Below are 23,046 nucleotides of genomic sequence, written 5' to 3' on the forward strand. Positions count from 1 at the left end.
TATTAAACTTGTAAATCGCTAAATGACACGAGTTATTTTTTTAATTTTTCAGACTGGGGGATATTGACTGCCATTACCAACCCCGGCACTATTTGCTACCTGAGTGGCCGGGCACAGCGCGCCGCTCCCCGGGCGTGGCTCGTTCATCTAACGGCCCTGCACAGCCCACCAAGCCCCAGCTTATCACGAGGCGCTCCCCGCCTGTCCATTGCACCTGTGAGTCCGCGGCTCCTCCCTCCATCTCGCTAGGCTTTAAAAGCGGCCGAACTCGTCCGCCACTGCCTGCTAGTGACCAGCTTTCGCCTGTGCCATTCCCAGCCCGAAGAGTCACCATGGCGTTTGTTCCTCCTCCGGGATACCAGCCAATCTACAACCCGGTGAGTGTGCCGTCGGTCCGCCTGTCGTTTTTCTGACACTTTTCTCAAAGCCAGTCATTCACACCCACTGTAGGGTTAAGTTATAATCTTTCTTTCTTTGGTCCTTTTTCTAGTCGTTCATTTTGCATTTCTGGGTGTGTACATTATTGTCACTTGGACCCCAGACTGGCCAGTGTGCCTGACTGTGCCCTGTTCTGTGTTGGTACCTGATGATACTTTGATCGCACCAGCCACCCACTCCATTATAAAAGAGGTTGAAGCCATCGGACTTTGTTTAAAGAATCATCTGACTTTGGCAGAGCTGACGATTTAGAATTTTGCATGTAAACTTTCACCTCCTTTGACTAATGGATTTTAAGTGATCCGCTCAGCACAGATGAGGATATCCTGGTTTCAAAATAAATGGGTTCAGGTTCACATTCACATTAGCAGCTCTACATTGGCTTAAAAATGCCTCAAACCTGAATGTTTCATTGTTGTGGTGGAGGCGTAGAGCCTGTGATATCCGCATCAGGGACAAAGCAGGACCCCACCCTGGACAGTCTGTCACCTGTTAAAAGGCTGCAAAGGCCAAAACCGATGACAACCGTGGGGGCAGATGTCACGTGTGCATTTCTTTCTTTATTTCAACAAAATCACATCCTAAATATCCCGTCAGTCTGTCTGTTCAGCTGTCGTTTCCTTCAAGCCTGTCCTGCTCAACTCCGTTTATCCCCCTCATTGTGCTCAGCAGACCATCTCAGTGTGCTCAGCACATTTACAACTAAAAAAAGTGTAACAGTGGAATATAAAATATCATGTAGCAGCCCCTCCAAAAGTACTCGATCCCCTTCACTTTTTACATGTTTTCTTTTGTTGCAGCCTTGTGCTAAAATCATTTCATTTTTTCCCCTCATTACCATCAATCAATACCCCACAATGACAAAGTGAGAGTATAATTTTAGAAATATTTGCAAATTTATTAAAAATAAATAAATAAAATCCCCCCATTGATTGACTCGAGTATTCAAAGCCTTTTCTCAGCACTTAGTTGAAGCCCCCTTAGGCACGGGTCTTCTTGGGTTTGACGTGACACATTGGGGTTTTGGGGATTTTCTTCCATTCTTTACTAAACTCTGCCAGGCTGGATGGAGTCTGTCAGTGGACGGGTATTTGCAGGTCTCTCCAGAGATGTTCAGTTGGGTTCAAGTCCAGGCAGTGTCACTCAAGGACAGTCCCTGATTTGACCTCCTGCAGCTCCTGTGTCGTTTCCGTGTGGTGACTGTCGGTGCCCTTGAGCCCAGTCTGACATCCCGAGTGCTCTGCAACACATTTTCATTGAGCATCTCGCTGTACTTTGCTCCGTTCAGCTTTTCCTCAACCCCGTCTAGTCTCTCAGTCCCTAATCCAACAAACAGCATGATGCTGGCACTGCCATGTGTCACTGCAGTAATAGTATGGCACAGCAGTGATAAGCAGTGCCTGGTATCCCCCAGACATGATGCCCAGAATTGAAGCCAAGCACTTCAATCTTGGTTTTGTCACACCAGAGAATCTTGCTTCACGTAGTCTGAGGGTCCCTTCGGTACATTTTTGCAAACTCCAAAGGGGCTTTCACATCTGGCTACTCTGCCTGTAAAGCTCAGACCAGTAGAGTGTTGCGGTGATTTGTTGTCCTTCTAAAAGTTTCTGCCAACTCCACACAAGTTCTCTGGAGTTCAGCCAGTGTGACCATCAGGTTTTTGGTGACTTCCCTTCTCCCCTGATTGCTCAGTTTGGCCAGGCAGACCTATTTAGAGTTGTGGTTGTTCCGGAAGTCTTCAGTTTAAGAATTGTGGAGGCCACTGTGCTCTTGGGAACCTTCAGTCCTGAAAAAATTGTTTTTTGTAGCCTTCTCCACAACTGCGCCTCCACACAATCCCATCTCTAAGCTCCGCAGGAAATTCTGTCACCCACATGGTTTGGTTTTTACTCAACTGTCTGACCTTCTATAGACAAGTGTGTGCCTTTCCTAATCAGTCCAATCAACCGATTTACCCACCAGTGGTCTCCAAACAAGATGTAGAACAGGGGTCTCCAACATGTCGCTCCCTTTTCAAGTAGCTCACCAAAGGGTTAATGAATCATTCATAAATTTGAAAATTTGATTAGTCAAATTAGGGGTGGGAAAACTTTCTAAAAAATCATATGACGATCCACATTCTGAATTGCAATCTATCTTTTCAATGTGGCATACACTGAAGAGAATATCCGGACTCAAACTCAAGACCTAAGTAACACTTTATTTTAAATATCAAACAAACTTGAATTCAATTGTTTTCTCGTTCGCTAGCTAAGTGGAGTTAAGGAACACGCCCCGAAGCTGGTGAGTGAGTGAGGAGTTGTGAAATCAAAGTGCAGAACACGAATGACAGACGAACATTGAAATGACTCCATCAGAGTGAACCTCAGTGGCTCCACTCCACCACACACCTGCCTCTCTTGTTGAGTCATCTGACTAACTAAACAACACCTCACACATACGACTGGACCTGTGAATAAAGTGACACAGTGACATGGAGCAAAATGACAAATGAATAAGTCATATCTGTGGATTTGGAATTGCATTGTTTTGTTTTGACAGCATTCATGTTTTAATTCTATGGTGTGAGATACACTAGGAAATACTTACAGACATACAAAATGCACTTACAGGTGAACTAAATATTTTTTGTGATGTTTTAATGCAAAATGTGAGTTGTGGACACCAGCATTTTGTAAATGTTCAGGCAAAACAAGCTTATTCAGTTTGTTTGGGTTGAAATACGCTATGAGAATAAATGTTAGAAAACATGAGTAGCTCTCGGCTATTTTCATTTTGTAAAAGTAGCTCTCAGGGGGGAAGGTTGGAGACCCCTGATGTAGAATCATCACAGTGACGATCAACAGAATGGGATGCGCCCGAGCCACATCTCGAGTCATAGTAAAGGCTCTGAACACTTGCGGCAATGGGATATTTCACTTTTCTAGTTTAAATACATTGACAAAAGTGTTTAAAATTCTGTTTTCATTTTGTCATTCCGGGGTATCGAGTGTTGTCTGGTTAGGAAAAAATAATCGAAACAATTTTAGCACAAACCTGCAACATAACGAAATGTGAAAAAAGTGATGGGGTCTGAATACTTTCTGAAGACGCCGTATGTGGATATGGCAAGAAATGGATGGATTCAATTCCAATGTCCATAAGGGCAGCATGGAACAGGAACCCTAAGTTGTCAGATCACCCCATTGTCTTCTGAAAAGCGAAATTCCAAGTCCAGCTGTCCGTCTGTCCCCTGCCCTGGTCCTTTTTGGCATGTGGGAGTTTACAGTTTAGGGAGGATTTTCAGATTCTCTATCTGTAACTGGTGATCTCATTTTCAGAGATTCCTGCTGACATTTTGTTCGAAGTCCAGCAACAGTGACAGCTTCTGAGCAGCAGGGGTAACTGTGGGTCACGATTCAGTGGAGAGAAATCAATGGGATGATGAGAATGAGAAACGGCCATTAATAGCAGTAGGGCTAAAGTTAAAGTGACAGTCAGTCGTCCTAAAATCTATAGAGTGAACAAGAGAATTCTTGAATATTTTTAACAACTTACATTAAAGTTGAAGGGCGGTGAGGTGGCGCAGTGGTAGCACTGCTGCCTTACAGTAAGGAGACCAGAGTTCACGTTCTGGGTCCTCTCTGCGTGGGGTTTACGTGTTCTCCCTGTGCCTCCTTGTGTGCTCTGCTTTCCTCCTACTGACCAAAGACATGCAGGTTAGGTGAATTGGTGATGTCTAAACTGTCCCCGTGTGTGTGTGTGTGTGTGTGTGTGTGTGTGTGTGTGTGTGTATTCAGCCTGGGCTGTATTGGTGCCCTGTTCAGGGTTTGTTCCTGCCTTGTGCCATTTTGCTACCAGGGATAGGCTTCAGCACCACCCCGTGACCCTTGTCTGGATTACACAGGATTGAAAATGATATGACATGAAGGTTGATCTTCAACATTTTTTCAAAGTACATTGTTGAATTTAACATAAGCCTGCAGTTTTGAAGCTTCAGTTTGTGTCTGAGAATATACATAGAAAATGTTGGTGTGACTTTGTATTGCACTTCGTAAGAACAGTCTGTTCTGAATATAACCTCATTACTAAAGTCCTGACCTCGTCCACTTTTGAAGGAATTGGGAACAATCCTGAGCAGTTACCTTTGTCGGCTTGAAGTCATTTCTCCTGTATCTAATTTGGGGTCTCAGGTGCATCATTCTGTCAACTCTCATAAAGCTGATGTCACACTTCGCAACTTCTACTCATAGGGTATGTCAGGCTTGCTGACTTCAACTGCTGATCTTGTTGCTGGCCCCTGTCAGTTTACACAAATGACAGTCTGTGGGCATGTCAGATTTACTGACTGAGTGCCAACCTTCCAGCACAGTCTTGCTCAACCCTTTTTGTGACAATCAATAATGTGTTGCCTGTCTGAGCTGGTGCTGTGCCAACAGGTATGGTGCACTCAGCCTCAGTCTTTGCCTTTTTCATTTATTTTTTCTATTTTACATTCTGTTGTGGTGCATAAAACACGAGACAGTCATCAGATGAGCTCTTCTTCTATTTGTGAGGTCCAAAGCCCCCATGTTCCTTATTCCTCATCATTGCAGTCCATGCATTGTCCTTCTGGATGAGCATTCATTGGTTGTCAGCTCTCACACACACACAGAGCCCACCACTACGACTAAAGGGTGAACTAGTTGGACTGAGACGTATGATATGGCACAGTAGGCAGCTGACCCTAATGGGATCGCACCAACAATCTGACCCGCTAAGATTATATAAATGAAGGCTGCTATGCTGGTAAAGTTGTCAAATATGACATGGCCCTAATCTGTTGTTAACAGAACTGAACTGTTTAATTACACTCTCTTCTCCAAGATAGACTTGACATGGAACGACAAAATCACTAACAAGCCAGAAATAAAAACATCTGTTACAGGTGTAATGAAACACACAGACAAGTATAGTATAAAGAGTTAGGGCACCCATTGGCAAACCCCATAAAACTGAAAATACACGCGTTGAAAAAGGGAAAAAGACATCTTCACAGACATGAGTCTCAAAGTGACTGCTCTGAGATAGTAACACTTCTGGTTAAGTACAGACCAGGCAGAAAACCGCAGGTCTATGGGGGACATCAGAGGTGATAGGGCTGTCTGTCATCTGGGTCTGCCTCCTATATAAATGGTGCATACGCACAAAACTGTCGCGTACGCTCGGTTCCACGTGCACTTCGAGATGTATAAAAACTAAACTTGGCATAAAGCCACACACATTTTCATGGCGGCCTCTCGGCATGTGTACACACATTTCTGCTCAGTTTTGCAAACAAGCAGCAGCCAGTGTCAAAGTGGTGCTACTGTTTCTGCTTGTCAAATACACCAAAATAAATTGCATATTGTTTACAAATTTAAGGCACTTGATTGTAATCATTCTGTAATATAATGATGCACAGAATGGCCAAACTATTCCAAATACCATAGCTGCTTTAGCGTTGTTAATCTCGGTGCACCACTCAGAGTATTCTAACCCACTGTATCTGAGTGTAGAATCACAGCTGTACAGCGGCTAATCAAAAAGCTCTACGGCGGATTGTGCCGAGTGTGCAGAGGATTATCGGGATACAGCATCCATCCCTGGAGAACATTTATAGCACATGCTGTCTCAGGAAGGCCACCAGCATCTGCATGGCTTTCACTCAAACAAGTCTGTTTGAACTTCTCCCATCCAGCAAATATTTCAGAGCCTTTCCTGCACGGAGCTTGAGGCTCAAACACTTTCATCCCAAGAGCTAAAAACTCACTCAGTCAGTTCATCAAGTGCTCCTGGTAGAACTGTTTGTACTTATAATTACAATCACTTCTCTGTAGACTTGCACTGCAGCTGTAATATAACACAACCTGAGCCACTTTATGAACCATTTGCACTATCTGCACTATGTACATGTATATTATGCTTATTCTATCATATTGTATATTTTTCATATTTTATATTATTGTTGTTATTAATTTTTTTTTCTTTTGTATAGGAAAATATGTGTATGGAGGAGTTGCATATTGAATCTCATTATACCATTCAATGAAAATAAAGGAATTTAATTCTATAGAAGAGGCAATGTATATACAGATGATTATGACTGGCTTCTAAGTCAATTTAGACTTCCAAGAGCTATCCTCTTGGAGCTGTGTGCTGTTAGAATACTAGGATATCATTTTTATGATGAAATGCATTAAAGTACATATGCTACATTTTACAGATAAATTGTAAACTACATTTAAATAATGTGTACTGTTAATAATTAAACACATGGGGGCACGGTGGTACAGCAGTAGCGATGAGCTGGCATCCCGTCTTGGGATTTTTCCTGCTTCGCACTTTATGCCTACTGGGACTGGTGTGACCCTGGATGGATCGATGGAATAATTAAACATGTCGAACAAAGATTTTCCTTAGAAGTCTTGAAGAATCGGCATTCTAAGCTTACAGCTGGTTTTACATTTATTACAGATGCTTATTGTTTGACGATTGGTTATGTGGAGAAAGAAAATGGAAGGGCAGGAATTGGGGATTGATATGTTTGACAGACAGTACTGCTGCAATAAATTATGTCATCCAGGGTCATGTGTGTCCCAGCAAGCATCTTGAGGGAAGCAGGAACAATACCTGGATGGGGCACCATCTTCATCCTTACCACTGTGCCACAGTGCCCACACATGTTTAATAAATGCTTTAATGCATTTCTTCAAGAAAATGATATCAAGTATACATCTTAGTATTCTAAAATGTTCAGAGAGCTGTAATATCTTAATTGTAATGCATTCTGTGTGGCGATCACTGCCTGTGCACTCCTGTTGGAGGTCTGTGAACATATAGAATACAAAGCATTTAATGTGGTACTTTAATTTACTAGAGTCAAACCCCATCGTAACTAAACATCATTTGTAAAATGAAGTTTATGATCTTACTTTAATGACAAAATAAACTACAAGATTAAAGTGGAAATGTCGAGATTAAAGTCGACATTTTGTCTTTAATCTTAACGTAGACCTTTTTTCTTCATTGTGACTCAGTTTTTTTTTTTTTTCCATTGTGACCCTAATATGCCTCTGCATGACACTCACTCACCTTTTTATGTTGCCTTTGACATCTCTGATCTGAACTTGAACTTTTGAGTTCCTTTATCAGTTTCCTTTTGTTACTTAGTTGTTCCACTGCCTAAGCCACCAAATTGTAAGTGTTTCCTGGCCTCCACTTCACTGAGTAGGATCTCCCCTTCACATTCAATGCAATTCTTCTTTTTTACATGTGCTTTTACTATTGTCTTTTAGCAAAACACTGAACAGAAGGGGCTATTTATATTGATTTGAATATTCAAATATGTAAAATTATGGGCGGAGTTAGGGTGGGGCTGTAGGTGCATGCATGTGCATTGACATTCATGTTGATTGTGATTTATAAAGGGGAAATGCATGGAACTTTGTTTACATACAATTTTATGCATCTGAATTTTTTTGTGCATACGAACATTTCTGTTTTTGTTTGCATGCCATGTTTTAGTATGAATTCCATGCACAACATTATACATGAGGCCCCTGGTCTGTACAGAGAAAAGGCATTAGCAAACAGCGCCACCTTGTGGATTGATGAGGAATTGCCACCACCAGAGCCTTTAAGCGTTCCCCAAGACGCATGTGTGTGACACAGTAATGACAAAGATTGGCTTATAATTATGCAATCAGGTTGGAGAAAACCCCTGCAGTCACTACAGGCCTCCAGGTCCAGCTTTGTAGACCCCTGGCTGAGTTTTGGTTTGAGAATTCTAATCTAGAAGTGTCTAAGAACAAAAACAATGTTCTTTATTTGGGCATTTCCACACTAATTCAGGGAATTGTCTGCAGCCTCGGCTGATCTGGTAATGCACACACCAGTGTTTAAGGGTGACGTCACACACGTGTCACTTACTGGATCATTCTGGTTAACATGTCATGGTAATTGTGAACACAAAATATCTGAAACTTCAGCACCCATCACAAAACAAAGATGATGTCCTGGCGTAGCACCATTCCAAAATGCATGCAGAATTTAAATAAAGCGTTAAGGAGAAGTACGATTGGTGATGACGACTGAGTAACAGCCGCAGGCAGCCCTCTCTGTGCAGAGACTGACTCGCGGCCCACCGAGGACAGACTAGACAGAAATGCCCACCACATGCCTTGGATGGACTTTTTCTTGTGGCCCTCCTGGCTCTTTCTGGTTTCTTTTGTCTAGTGAGCTGACTGCTGTCTGTAGACCCCGATGACATCCTTGTTTGTTTTTTTATTTTCTTGTATCCTCCTGAGTTTCCCTCCCTTTCCAAACTAAAGATGACCTTGTCTCGATTTTTAGGAATGTGGCATTACATTTTTATATATTGATTTGACACTGTGTTTATTACTTTGTTCCTTTCTAGACATTGCCCTATGCCGGCCCCATTTCTGGAAACCTCCGTGCTGGGATGTCCATCTACGTGCATGGGAAGATCCCACATCACATCTCCAGGTGAGCTGCAGTCATGGACTTGAGTGGCTTCAAATTAGAAGCCTCATCAGTGCCCCCTCTGTCCAGCCAACAGCAGTGACTCTCATGTTCGATCCCAAGTTCCACTGCGTCATCAGATTTTCATTCCAATCAACTTTGAGCCCGTTGTTTGAAAATCCCTACGTTTTGGTGACAATCCAGAACTGACATAACTGGGTCTGCTACATACATTGTGATTATCAATCAAGTTAGAAGGAACATTAAGATTTTCATGTTCATATTCATTTTGCTTTTCTAGATGTTCTGATTATTTATGCTGTCATTTACACCGACAAAAACAGTCGCTGAAGCCTTTCCAGCATTCACTGTTTGTCACTGTGTCTACTCTGCCTGTTAAAATTAGGGTACTCTGATGACCCAAATGTCTGTGGGTAGGGACACCAATGTCAAGTAATGGGACTGAGGACCACTGTTAGTTAAGAGTGAATGTGCTAAATTTGCTCTGCATTGAGTTTGGCAAAATCACGGAAAGGTTTGGAAATTTCACCAGGCTCAGTGAAATGAAGTCAGTAGGGAATGAGAAACGGGGCCCATTTTGAGCGGAGTACAGTAGTGCAATGGCCTTTTGAGTGTCCCTGAGGGCAAGCAGAACTATGCTGGACTGATAATTGTGGCCAACAATGTAACCTAAGCTTGGAAGCAGCTGTGCTAACTACTGCACTACTGTGCCACCATGCCAACCAGAGATAAAAATCAATTGAATTTAATATCCATACATTTTCTTGCAAACAGCCATAACAGGTGACATAAATTCCCTGAGACTCTCTCCCCACAGGTACATCTGAGACGGCACCACACCTGTGCGGAGATGTGGGTTTCCTCCCAAAGACATGCAGGTTAGGTGGGCTGTCGTTGTTAAATTGGACCCTGCATGTGCTTGATGTTTACTGGGATAAGCTCCCTGTGACCCTGCCCTGAATACACAGGCTAGGAAGACGAATGGATGTCTGCTGTAATAGCAATTGATTACATACCTTATATGTAAGACAATAATTGTATACATTATTTTAATAGAGAAAATTGTCTTCTGTATTAACATGAACATTTATTTCAGCATTTTGCAGCAAGACAAAAATGAGCACAAAGCACTTTCTCGGGCTATTATTGCACCAATCCAATTGAAATTATAAACCCACAAAGGCTCGTGTGTGCTCCGCTTTCTTGTGCGCACACCTGCCATGACTTCTCTTATCACCAGATGTCGCTGTTTTCCTTCAATTTCCTATGCATTTTTATTGTGCAGTTAATTAACAAAAGCAGGTCAGTGAGCTTATATATTCAATAGTCAATCAATACTGATTAAAATCAAGTTTTATGTCACATTCCTTTTAAATTGTCCAGTATAAAATATTTAAGGAGATGGAGTTTGTCATCTGGGATTCAGGAAACCTTTACACAGCCACCTTGTGAATAGCAGATAAACTGTTCAACCTCCCCCCCCCACCATGTTTAGGGTGATGAGATTCTTACTGCAAGAATACGGGATGGCTCCTGTGATGAAGTGGGGGGGCAGAGTAAAACCAAACACAGTCAGCCTTCAAAGCCACTCATGCCATAAGGAACTTTATCACCTGTGTTGCATTGTGCATTTGCTTGGGGGTGGGGGGGTGCTTATTGCTACATCACAATGCTGGTCACACCCACTTTGACATTGCTTGTACATACAAAATTTCAATTCATTTAACAAGCCCTTCACAGCCATTTTAGTTGTGGCGCTCACTGGTATTGGACCAGCCCTATGCTTGCACCACCTGTGACTGTCCTGTCCTGGCACATTTATTCTTTTCACCCTTATTAGGATTTTTGGTATTAATGTGGGCGGCACGGTGGCACAGCGGGTAGCGCTGCTGCCTCGCAGTTGGGAGACCTGGGGACCCAGGTTCGCTTCCCGGGTCCTCCCTGCGTGGAGTTTGCATGTTCTCCCCGTGTCTGTGTGGTTTTCCTCCGGGCACTCCGGTTTCCTCCCACAGTCCAAAGACATGCAGGTTAGGTGGATTGGTGATTCTAAATTGGCCCTAGTGTGTGCTTGGTGTGTGCTTGGTGTGTTTGTGTGTGTCCTGCGGTGGGTTGGCACCCTGCCCAGGATTGGTTCCTGCCTTGTGCCCTGTGTTGGCTGGGATTGGCTCCAGCAGAACCCCGTGACCCTGTGTTCGGATTCAGCTGGTTGAAAAATGGATGGATGGTATTAATGTGCAGAGTTACATCTTTGTATTATCCACAGAAAATGAAACCTCTACCTCCTCTTTCTGTTGTTCTCAGAACCAAATATCTTTTTTTCTTTTTTTTTTTTTTTTTTTAAGATATTTAAGTTCACCCTGAATTTCTCCGTTTACAAACACTTAGTTCTGAGTCAGTTTGCTTTGGCCGCAAGCTTAATAGTCAATATGACCAAGTGCCATCATATCACACTTCTCATTTCATAAGCTTCACTTCGTAAACCGAGAAGATCCGATTGTTCTGATTTTTGCCTGTTTTTAATAGAATTAATACGATTGGTATTTTTCATGCTTTAGCAAAGTGAATTGATTCTTTTGATTAATTTCAATCATTTTTAGGATTAGACACTGAAATATATGTAAACTGTGGTCCCTCTCCGATCATATCAAAATATATTGTAATTATAAATATACCTGTACAATGTAATGTATGAATTATATAAAATATATTTTACATTATGTTAATTCATACGACATTGTCTTTTTCAGTACAGAAAGCATGACAACACAAAAAAGATGTAGAATTAAACTGAGACATTGCATTACAGAATCGCAAGTTAATGAGAATCACATGTCCCCTCGTTCTTGGGTAATGACTCCACTTGAACTGAAAAGAATCCAAGAGGACAACATGTCCAGTAGAGCCAATGAGCCAATAAAAAAAGTGTGCTAAAGTAAAGTTGAAGGCAAATAATTGTTAGAAATTAGATTATTTTTTTTAAGGTTCAGGCTTGAATGTACACTCACAAATGTATTAACTGTAATGTTGTTTATTCGGTTTGAAACAATAATGAATTGTAAAAAAACAAGACAATTGATACATTCTAACATAAATGGGTTGTTCGCCCACTGGTGTGCACCGCAGGTGGCAGGAGGGGCATTTGACCTTGCCCTATTTGTTGAAAATAAACTGGTGCCCACATGAGAAAAGTATATAACAGTATATATTGATATTTTACTATTGAACTGTGCTGCTTTTATTTTTTAATTCTGCGTCATCTCATCTTTGCCACTTCTGTCTTTTTTGTAAAAGAAAAGCCAGGGGCCGGGCAAAGCACACACAGCTAAACCAATGACACGTGAGCGTGGCCAGATTGAGACTGAATTTGATTGGATTGTGCAGGTAATGTGCAGTGAATTTAACCAACTGGATAACTGGAATTCACTGAAAAATTCACAAAGACCGGGTCAGAATGAAAACAAGTAAGTTGTATCATTTAGGTGAAAATTTTCAGGTGTTTCTAGCGAAAAAGTTAATATTTTATATCCAATCAATTATTTTTAGCAAATGCACATTTAATGACGTGTATTTAGGGAAACACAAGTTAAAGCAATTATTTTGGGGAAATTTATGAAGGACTTATACTTCTCGTAAATCTCATAAAAGTAGAGACACTTGCTAAAAGTATGACAAGCACCAGGTGAACAACAGTTTGTGTTTTAAACTTCTGAAGGTTTATGAACCTGCAGCTACTGGTTTTTAAGCTGACAGCATGAACAAATTTAATTAATTGTGGCTAACAAGTCTTTAGCCTGCTCGTCTGGCTGGCAGAGACTCCAAGGTCCACTTTGGAACATCGTCTTTGCTAGGAGGGGGTGCCGATTTTCCACTTTCAGTAGCTCGGCCTCCAGATGTGATGATTGATATTTAACTTTATAGTTGCAGCTTCTTGCTTCCAATACAAAAACAATGCTGATTGCAGCTGTCCGTCTGCACCGGGAACAACTCTCTGAAAGTTTTGTTGTAATTGTTGGTTGTCCTGCAGCCACACCGGCCTGTTCCACGGAGTACTTTATTGTCCTTTTTCTCAAACTAGGCCTTGCGACCTTCTAGTGAAACAAATGATGCTGATGACGACATCATTCAGGTCATGCATGTGCTTTAGCGATCCCGTTGAGCGCCACTGAATTCAGACATTAATATTCACAAATTGATTTGAGTGATTCACTAAAAACATTAATTTAGAAAAAAAATTGTTTGTGAGTTACCCATCACTATAATGTTTTAAACAACAACAACATTTATTTATATAGCACATTTTCATACAAAAAGCAGCTCAAAGTGCTCTACATAATGAAGAAAAGAAAAATAAAAGACAAAATACAAAATTAAAATAAGACAACATTAGTTAACATAGAAAAGGAGTAAGGTTCGATGGCCAGGGTGGACAGAAAAAAAATGTACTGTATGCTCCAAAGTGTTCGACTTAGATACTGCTCTGTCAATGAACTAACAAATGAATCGTGTTTAAAAGATTGGATGAATTAGGATTTAAAAAAAAATAAAACAGAACACTAAAATTGGGTAAGAAATATGTGACTGCCATGGACATCATCAATGGACGTGGTGAGGCTTCAATACACAGTGTGCTTCATTAAAGGTAATTCACTGACTTACTGGTGGGCTTAACCCCGCCGCAAAAATCAGGGCAGCTTGAGGAGACCTCTTGATGGGATGAGATTTCAGCCACCATTGCTCTTCTCTCACGCTCGCTGCTGCTTTTCATTCCAAGTGAGTACATATTCCGATTTTTACCTAACTATTCATGTTTTTTTTTTTCTTCCATCAGATTCCAAGTGAATCTTCAGTGTGGCAACTACAGTGGTTGTGACATCGCTTTGCACATCAACCCCCGCTTTGACTTATGGGACAAGGTGGTGTTCAACGCCTTCCAAGGTGGAAACTGGATGTCTGAGGAGAAGGCGCGTATGCCCTTCAGGAAGGGGGATGAGTTTGAGATGGTGATCATCGTGAACCAGGAGGGCTACCAGGTATGTCACTCGAAGTGACGAGAGTCAGCCAGAGGCCAAATAGATACCTTCATGATGTGTCAAGTGATGATCGTCCCCTTCTCTTTTTGAAATGGGTTTTTTCCATATCTGCCCCCCCACCCCATTTTTTTTTTTTTGTCAGATGGCACAACTCTTCCCCTCTCAATACTTAACACAGTACCCCATGCCGATGTTTGATTTCCTTTCTCCAAACTAGTGTGATTTTATTTGTCTGTGAAATGTCAACCAACACATGCATTCACTCATTGCAGCTGACTGGTGTCGATGTACATTCGCCATCACAATGAAATGTCTTAACTTCCTTAGTGTTACATTTAAAAAAAAAAAATGAGCAAAAATTTTGGATTTGTTTTAGGAAGAAAAAATGTTATGTGTAACAGAAATATGAAAATACCAAAACATTAGCATAAACACAGTAGGAAATGTATGTTTAGTGTCCACTGCTGGCCTGATGCAGATTTAGTACACGTCCTTCTGTGACAGGTTCTGAGACAGTCACTCAGGCACAGCCTAATGGTGCAATCTGGACAGCAGAAGCCTGCTTCTCTGTGTGATTCTTTCCCCACTTTTCTTGTATTTTTTTCTGTTGCTTGCAAATGAGAGTCAGTAAACATCAGTGCCTGACCTGCATGACCAACACGCCCCTTGTGTTATTGTAGGCTACCACAGCGCAACGCTTAGTAACTTCCACATTTTCCCTGATACAAACATTAACAGTTACTGCATTGTGAACAGTACGTTGGGGTCTAACATCTTTCTTGTTCTTCCAAATGATCACAATTATTTTGCCGTTTTTTGCCATGCTGAAGCTTCACATGATTGAATTCACCAGGCATATCATGGTGGGTTGGTCGTACAGTACAGTTTGTATCGGTTTGACTATCAGTGTTAACGTCTGATCACCGATTCAAGCTGTCTTCACTATGCTTGCTTTGACTAATGGTTGAGTTTACAGTTTGTTCTAAAACTAGCTTTACAACTTTTTTTTTTTACATGCTATTGTGTTTTTTGGTTGAAAGCTCCACCCCACTCATAACTCATATTGATGATTTACCATAGAGAGGCAGAATGCATAGAAATATTTAAGATCTTTTTGCAGCATAATTTTATTTTATCCACTAAATGGCATGCTGTAAACTGTCCTGAGCTTTATATCAGTTGTACATGTGAAAAATAGGTTAACCCGAGTTCCACTTGTGTTAAACCATTTTTACATATAATTTTAAGCCAGAGAGACACTCAACCTTGACACCAAGGAAGTTAAGCCCTATTTATAGGGTGTATAGATTCATGTGCTGTCAATGTCCAAAATGCATTTACACTTGGGATTCCCAATTCAATCGGTGTGTCAATATTCTCCTAGTCAGTAGGTGGCAGTGTTTCAGTTAATATCACTGTAATATCGTAGTATTTCCCTCTGCTTACCCTTTACCTGTTTTCTCAAGGGTAAGTGTACTCATCAAGTTTGTTATTGGGTTGGTCTACTGTTGCACTTTAAGATTAACACACACATACATACATACGCATACACACAGACCCTAACCACAACAGTGACCCATGAATGACACACACACAGCTGGTTAACCTCTGGCACTTTAAACCACACAAGTGCTTTACGAATAACACAACCTGTCACTTTCTCAGCACTTCAAGAGACTTATTATCGGCACGAACAACATACGATGTTTTAATGATATCTCACACCTAAATATTACTTTTGGTCTACAAGAATACATTTAAACATACAAAGGCTCAGTACTCTTGACTATAGGCCATTTATCAGCCAAGAATACCTTACTTTACTTACTGTTCCCTACTATGGGTGGACCTCTCACCCTCAGCCCTTAATAAACCTCGCAGCACAGAGGTAATGGCAAACCTCCGGCTGCACCAGGTGCTCAAAGAAATCTAACTTATTACTTCAATCACTCTATAGACATTAAGACAAAGCATAGAAAGTTAAAAGCAGCATGGTATTTATAACAGGAATAATAATACCAGTAGAACAAAGAATAATAGAAAATAGGACTGACAGAAAAGTCTGGATATATGTAGTCTTTAGAAACAGCTTACAAAAAAGTTACAGATGACAAGGATAAATGTCGCAGGCAGCTTGTAATCGAGCACTTGTAGCTGTTCATGATGCTTTTCTGACGACCAGTGACATCTTCGTCCCTTCTTCTTCCTCCCTCCTTCCTTACTTCCTTTCTCACTTACTATATTGCTCCTCAGATGAGGCATATTTATTCCAAAATTGTACCGGGGGGCTTTGCAAGATGTGATTGTTAGATATTCTGATTGGCTGGCTGACAATATGATGAATGAATTCACTGTCCGTTTTCCCAAACAATAAAACTTTTTAATGTTCTCTGAGATATCGGCAGGTCTTCCTTTTCCAGGCTGTAAAATAATTAGATGTCCTTCCTTTCTCAGGTTATAAAGTAATTGAGCCACCAGCATGTCTTCCATTCTTTGTTGAAACAGCTGTTTTAAAAGTGAGATATAACTAGGAAGAAGACATGCTTTGATTTGTCCTGAATGTAGTTCATCTGTTGTCTTGTCTTGAACAAAATATAATGGAAATATAAACTAAAATGTACAGATTTTGTACCCCACAACAGTCACATACTTAACAATTTCACAGCAGATAAACTAAAGTGTTTACACTTTCTGGAGCTCCAGTTTGGTCTTTCAAACCTTTTTTTTTGTTTTGTTTTTGACAAATTTGTCCCTTAAACCATGTTTTCTTCATTTGGTTCAGTGCTATTTGCAATTTGTTAACATTATGGTCACAGAAAGGGGGAATCATACATGTGTCTATATCAGCTCACTTCTGCCACCTGTTCCTCAGCATAATTTGCCATTTTGGATATTTACTGGCACATTTGTGTCTATGTGAAGTTAGGAATAATTTAATAGGGTTTAAAACTCACTTTAAATATAAGCCAACCTTTAGGGTTTTGATGCAACTTCAGATGGGATAAAAAAACAATTACATTTATCTATAGAGCACATTTTCATATAAACAATGTAGCTCAAAGTTCTTTATGTGATTAAATAAAAAGAAATTTAATATAAAACAAAAACAAAACAAAAAAGATTAGGCAATAGTATTATACCGTTTGTAACAAAGAAAAAAGGTAAAGTCAGATGGCCAGGAGACAGAAAAAAACCAAAAAAAAACCAAGTTCGGCTGGAGGAAAAAAACAAAATCTGCAGGGACCACCTAGCCCTAGACTACCTAACAGACATGCTCTAAATCCGTCTTGATGGTTTTCAGGCTTCACATTCAAGAATTTGATGATGATGATGGTCATGCGGACATGTGGAACACCTGCCATTCAATCCGTAAACGCAGGGGGAAGCATGGTACCTTGATCAGGTTTTGGTGGCACAGATCGCCACCACAGAAGAACCAGAAAAGACAGTAGAGAATAGTACAAAGTAGTGTGGAATTGCAGAACCCAGATGAAAATGATGTCAATGCCCATATAGACTAATAGCTACAATTTAGTTGTATCTCTACGAAAAAGCCATTTTAAAATAATGGGTTTTTAACAAGTTATTTTTTTTTAATTGTGATACAGAATTAGCCTGGCGAATTTCTATTGGTAAAGTATTCCAAATTTTAGGTGCATAACAACAAAAGGCTGCCTCACTACTTCTTTTCAGGTTGGCTCTTGGAATTATAAGCAGACCTGCATTTAAAGATCTGAGGTTACAACCAGAAGTGCAAGGGGGCAGACATTCCGAAATATAGGACGAGGTTATATTAAGGCTTTGTAAACCATTAGTAGTATTTTAAAGTCAAATTCAAATCACACGGGTAACCAATGTAACAGCGCTAAAACTGCTGAAATGTGCTCAGATTTTCTTTTTCTAGTTAAGATTCTTGCTGCTGCATTCTGAGGTAAATGTAACCGATTGACGTCTTTCTTATGAAGTCCTGTAAGGAGTGCATTACAGTATTCTAGTCGACTCAAAACAAAATCGTAAACTCATTTTTCATCGTATTGTAAAGTTATAAGGGATCTAACTTTGCTATTTCCCTTAAATGAAAAAATGCAGTCCCAGTAACCTGATTTAATATGTGATTTAAAATTTAGGTCAGAGTCAATAGTTGCCCCTAAATTCCTTGCCTCCGAGTTGACTTTTATGCCTACGAGACCAAGTGTATGTTTAAAACCACCACTATATCCGTTTTTGCCAATAACTAAGATTTCTATTTTCTCCTTATTTAGTTTGAGAAACTTACTATTTACGCATCCATTCAGAAACACAAATAAGACACAGGATCAGAGAGCCAAGAGCATCAGGGTCATCATGTGCTATTAGTAAATACAGCTGTGTGTCATCTGCATAGCTGTGATAGCTCACCTTGTGCTTTGAGATAATCTGACCTAATGGAAGCCTATAGATCGAAAAGAGCAGTGGACCCAGAATAGACCCTTGTGGTGCACCATATAAAATATCATGGGTATCCAAAGTATAATCACCACAACTACGAATTTTCTACCTGTTAAATAAGACTGAAACCAATTTAAGACATTGCCGGAGAGGCCCACCCATTGACTAAGGCAATTTATAAGAATACTGCGATCAATGGTGTCAAATGCTGTAGTTAAGTCTAAGAGAACAAGAGCTATTTTAACCAGTGCAGTGGCAGATGGCGACAAAACACAGACAAGAATACCAGTGACCCCTCAATGACTTCCATGGCATTCATTTTAGAACCTTTGATGTCCTAACAGGTCAACGTGAATGGACAGAACTTCTACTTCTTCCAGCACCGCCTTCCATTTGAGCAAGTGGACACCTTGGAGATTGGAGGTGATGTAGTCATACAGACCATCAACATCATTGGTGGCGGCTGGAGCGGAGGGGTGAGTGACAGGGAGTGGGCGGGGATCGTTCCTGCCTTTGGATCAATGCTGCTTCAGTGGGGTTCAATTTCACTTTGAGACCAACAACCTCAGGCAAAAGAGAAAGGAAGAGCCCAGACTTGAGGGACTCTCTGCCAGACAGTGCCCTTATACCCTACTGTTCCAAGCCTAAGCCATCTAAGGTCATTCTGCTAACCTGGAGTGCTGGTGATGGAACTCTTATTTTTTCAAAATGAGAATGAGTTATTTTACAAAATAATTTGGTTAAATGGGTTTGAGAATGTAATGGCATATGAGAAAATGTAAAAGTTATGACCAGAGCCGTCCCTCAGTCTTATATGCTAACGTATCTGGAGTTTAGATATCTGCTGAGGTGACAGTTCCACTGTCCCTAATATATCGTCTGTCTGTGAGGAGTTTGTATGTTCTCTTAATGTTTGTGTTGGATTTTCTGTTTTTTTGTCCTGTGTGTCTCTTGAGTTGATTGGCTTAAGATTAGTGTGTGAGTGAGTGGAGCAGACATTGCACCCGTGATGAGCTTCACTCAGTTTTGACCTGCAAGTTCAGTAAGTGTATTGTGAAGCCTAAGGTGCGTAAAGCCGTCCTAACCCGGCACAGACAGGCAGGACGCAAGTTTCACCACAGCACAGTCCCTTTGCCTCCAGTCCTCCTTACAGGCTTTATCCTTCTTCCTCCCAACTCTGTCCATTGAGTATTGGCGACTGGCCCCTTTTATAGGAAACCCAGAAGGATAAAAAGAGGCCAGGAAACACACACCCAGACAGACACACAACACCAATAGCCAATCACACAAGTTTATTAAATCAGAAAATCCAATACAACACTTACAGAAAGATCTCTGCTTCATGGGACATCATCCCTGAAGCTCAATGTAAAGGTGGAAGGCGGTTCCACAGTAGTGATGTCTTGGTGGCCCCGCCTCTTGGGGTTCCAACTCACAAAACACAAAGAAATAATTCAAACCACTTAAATGTACAATACTCTCATAATAAATAAATATAATAATATTTATAAAAATTGCATAAAAACAATTGGGCTTCTTCATTTACAAATCCTAATGCATTTTTTTCATTGTTTTATCCTCAGGGTCAGCCAGGTTACCAGGTACGTTACAATTTATCAAGTGGATTTGTGCATAAAACTTCTCATCTTGGAATCTGTGGCTGGAGATCTGATTTTCTTTTGATGTGATTCTGAATTGGGGTTTGAATATGGTGGGATCCAGAATTCTGTGTTCACCTCTGCCCTTGCCATCTGCCAAGTCGACACTAAGGGCTTTCTGTGGTATAAACTGCTGAGTTGTGGGTTATCGCTGACCAATTCACCTCTCTAGTTTATGGTGGAATAGAAGAGTTCAGTCCCAAAGGTAAATTAGGTTCTCTTGAAAGGTTAACCATTTGATGTTTGATTACTTTTTATATTTTGCAAATCTTGTGTAAAAATAAATTCTGCTAAGATCTGCAGATATTTGTTTTCACTTCTGGCCCAGTGTCCTTAATGGAAAGCAGCTGTTGGTCACTCTACTATTTTCAATGAACAGAGTGTAACAAGCTTCAAAACACAAAGCAGTGGAGGGTCATGTTGGTGGAAACCCAAAGCCAGGAGAAAAATCCACACACAGTTAGTGTGTTTATGTGCTCTTCAATAACCTGCTTATTCACAGAAACCTGATTTCTATAACACCATGTAAACCCTTACTAGAGAAATCGGTTTATTGGCCTCTGAGAATTCTCTGCAAATAATCTGATTATTGTGGTCGGGCGGTGGAAGGACAGACTGGAATTGGTCAGAATTTTGGGTCGCCAACCGGGACCTTGCTTTTATTTGTCACCAGTCGAAATGAACAAAATAAAAAGGAAAAGAAAAAAAGACGCAAATGCGTTCCTCTTCGGTTCAGGGTTCCTCCTACTCGGGAGTTAGTCTTGTGCTCTGCACTGTGGCTTACTATGGCCTTCCAGTAAAAGACACCTCTCTTTTGGCTGCCCGTCCTTTAATGCCTGGAAGGGGTTGGGGCTAAGTGCCCTTATTGGGAGGTCTCTCTGAGCTGTGAAGGAACAAGAGAAACAGGACAAAGTCAGCGGTAGCCCCCCGCCCCCCCCTCGTCTTAACGGGTTATTACATACCTTTCCCAAGTCCTCGGAGGAATCGTCCAACCCCCATGCCTGACACCGTTGTACTCTGTCAGCTTACGCATGTATTTGCTTTGCACACAATTTCAGCACCCACTAATAGAAGCATCCACAAAATTCATTTCCAGATGATCAGGCAATCATGTTCTAACTTCTTCTGGGTGAAATGCTCTTTCTGAATATTTCAGAAATTGCTTAATTTATGTGCATGAACTCAACGTACTGTGTTGAACTCCGTAACAGAATCTCGAGAGCAGTAGGATAATATGGTAAAAGTAACAAGCGTTAAGTAGTCTGATTACTTTTTAAAGTAGTAAATAACGTAATGTAACATTTATCTTAATGAAGTAAAAATACAAACAGTATTATTATCAGGTAGTACTGGGTGTAAGGCCAGAAACACACAGCCAATAACAAAAGAGTATGCTGCATGCATTCCGGTAATAGAAATCTATACATAAAGCGTCAATATGACTAAACATATTTATAAAACATAAAATTATCACAGGAGTCTGGCTTATTTTCCGATTCATGGTATTCAATGATGATGTTTAACATTTTTTTTGTGAAGTTTAATGATAATGGTGTGTTTTTGTCAAAGGAGAACTTCAGAGGATTACTTGTAAACGGAGATTATGAAACCAGGTTTCTGCCTTAATCATGTTATTCTCCTTAACCCGGTTAAACCATTGAACTAGAAAAACGTGTGTTAACAATGAGCAGGATCTTCTGGGGGTCTTGCTGTCTTTTTAGGCCTCCATCAGCTCAGATTGTCATTGTGTTCTGTTCTTTGCTTCCTTTCTAGAGCCAGACGATGAATATTCCCTCTTTCCCAGTAAGTCATTTTCATCTTCTTTTTCCTTTAGAGATCAGGACTTCCAACAGCCCATCTGTGGGCTCACCATGCAGGTGTCTGAGCAGGGCCCGTGTTAATTTAATCACTGGCATGATCTGTGAAAGGCTCTTTATAAAATAATGTTTGATGCCCAAATTGGGGGCAGAATATGGAGGTTATGTCATCAACACCAGCCAAAGTAACTGCTGCCCAACCTTTGGTTTGCCCAGTATTCAGGCACTTCCAGTTTCCCCAATGTTATTAATTTTTCATTATCTTATTGTTAGCAGAACTGATAGAATAATTTATTATTTTAGAATTCTCATTCTGCTTTTGTCTTAACTTGTTTTTTTTTCTTTCCTTCCCCAGGGTCAGCCAGCCTATCAGGTGAGCTATAATTACTTTAAAGTAGCAAAACGAGAGAATCCCACCCATTTAGCCTTCCAGAGCTTATCTGTCAAGTTCTGCTGTTGCTACTGCTGTTGTTATTTTTATAATATTTCTGTTTAAATTTTAAAATTATAACTTTTCAGTATAAAAAGTTGCAAAAATCAGTTTCCTATGATGTCCATGACAATGAAAAAAGTATTTTATGTGGCATTACATGTTCGTTTTCCCTGCACCATCATGTGATCTTTTTATCACATCCATCTTGGTTGTTGTGTCAGTTGCTGGATGCCTAGTTCCTGTCACTGGGTGAATTCTAAACACCTCAGAATAATTGTGTAGGTGACTGAATCTTAAATATTCAATTTATTTTATTGAAATATTGAATCTGGTCCTGTCACAACTGGAATACTGCTACTTTTCGCTGGCGTACATCACCAAGCAACTACAGATAATTCCCGATACAATGGGGGATTCAAAAATAATGAGGATTTTTTTTTTCATCGTATATTTCTTAGAACATTTCCAAAATTTAATCACCCTCAAAATACTCTCCCTGAGATGCAATCCACTTGTCCCACCACTTTTTCCATTGCTCAAAACTGTTCTGAAACTCTTGCAAAGTGATAACCTTCAGTGCCTTCGTCGTTTGCTTCTTGACCTGAAAAAGCTTTCCTTTAAGGTCCCCCTTCATTCTTGGAAATAAGTAAAAATCGCAGGGTGCATGGTCCAGGGAGTGAAGGGGATTTTGGAGTGGGAAACGGTTGTCATCCCCTTTTCTGTGAGAAACTGACACACAC

General features: G+C 40.6%; 1 protein-coding gene across 3 annotated transcripts in view; it reads left to right on the forward strand.

Moving 5' to 3' along the window:
• The first annotated feature begins 219 nt into the window (after positions 1 to 219).
• LOC114647928 (galectin-4-like) overlaps positions 220 to 23,046 on the forward strand; it is a 42,339-nt gene continuing 19,512 nt past the window's right edge. The window contains exons 1-7 of one of the 3 annotated variants that reach the window (XM_051932529.1): positions 220 to 377; positions 8,855 to 8,943; positions 13,769 to 13,970; positions 18,743 to 18,874; positions 19,982 to 19,999; positions 21,830 to 21,859; positions 22,229 to 22,246. In XM_051932529.1, coding sequence (XP_051788489.1) covers positions 333 to 377; positions 8,855 to 8,943; positions 13,769 to 13,970; positions 18,743 to 18,874; positions 19,982 to 19,999; positions 21,830 to 21,859; positions 22,229 to 22,246 — 534 coding nt within the window. In that variant the 5' untranslated portion in view covers positions 220 to 332. The remainder of the gene's footprint in view (positions 378 to 8,854; positions 8,944 to 13,768; positions 13,971 to 18,742; positions 18,875 to 19,981; positions 20,000 to 21,829; positions 21,860 to 22,228; positions 22,247 to 23,046) is intronic. The other 2 variants (XM_028796634.2, XM_028796644.2) reach the window with 2 other exon arrangements.

The sequence above is a fragment of the Erpetoichthys calabaricus genome, chromosome 1, assembly GCF_900747795.2.
Source record: "Erpetoichthys calabaricus chromosome 1, fErpCal1.3, whole genome shotgun sequence".
Lineage (NCBI taxonomy): Eukaryota > Metazoa > Chordata > Cladistia > Polypteriformes > Polypteridae > Erpetoichthys > Erpetoichthys calabaricus.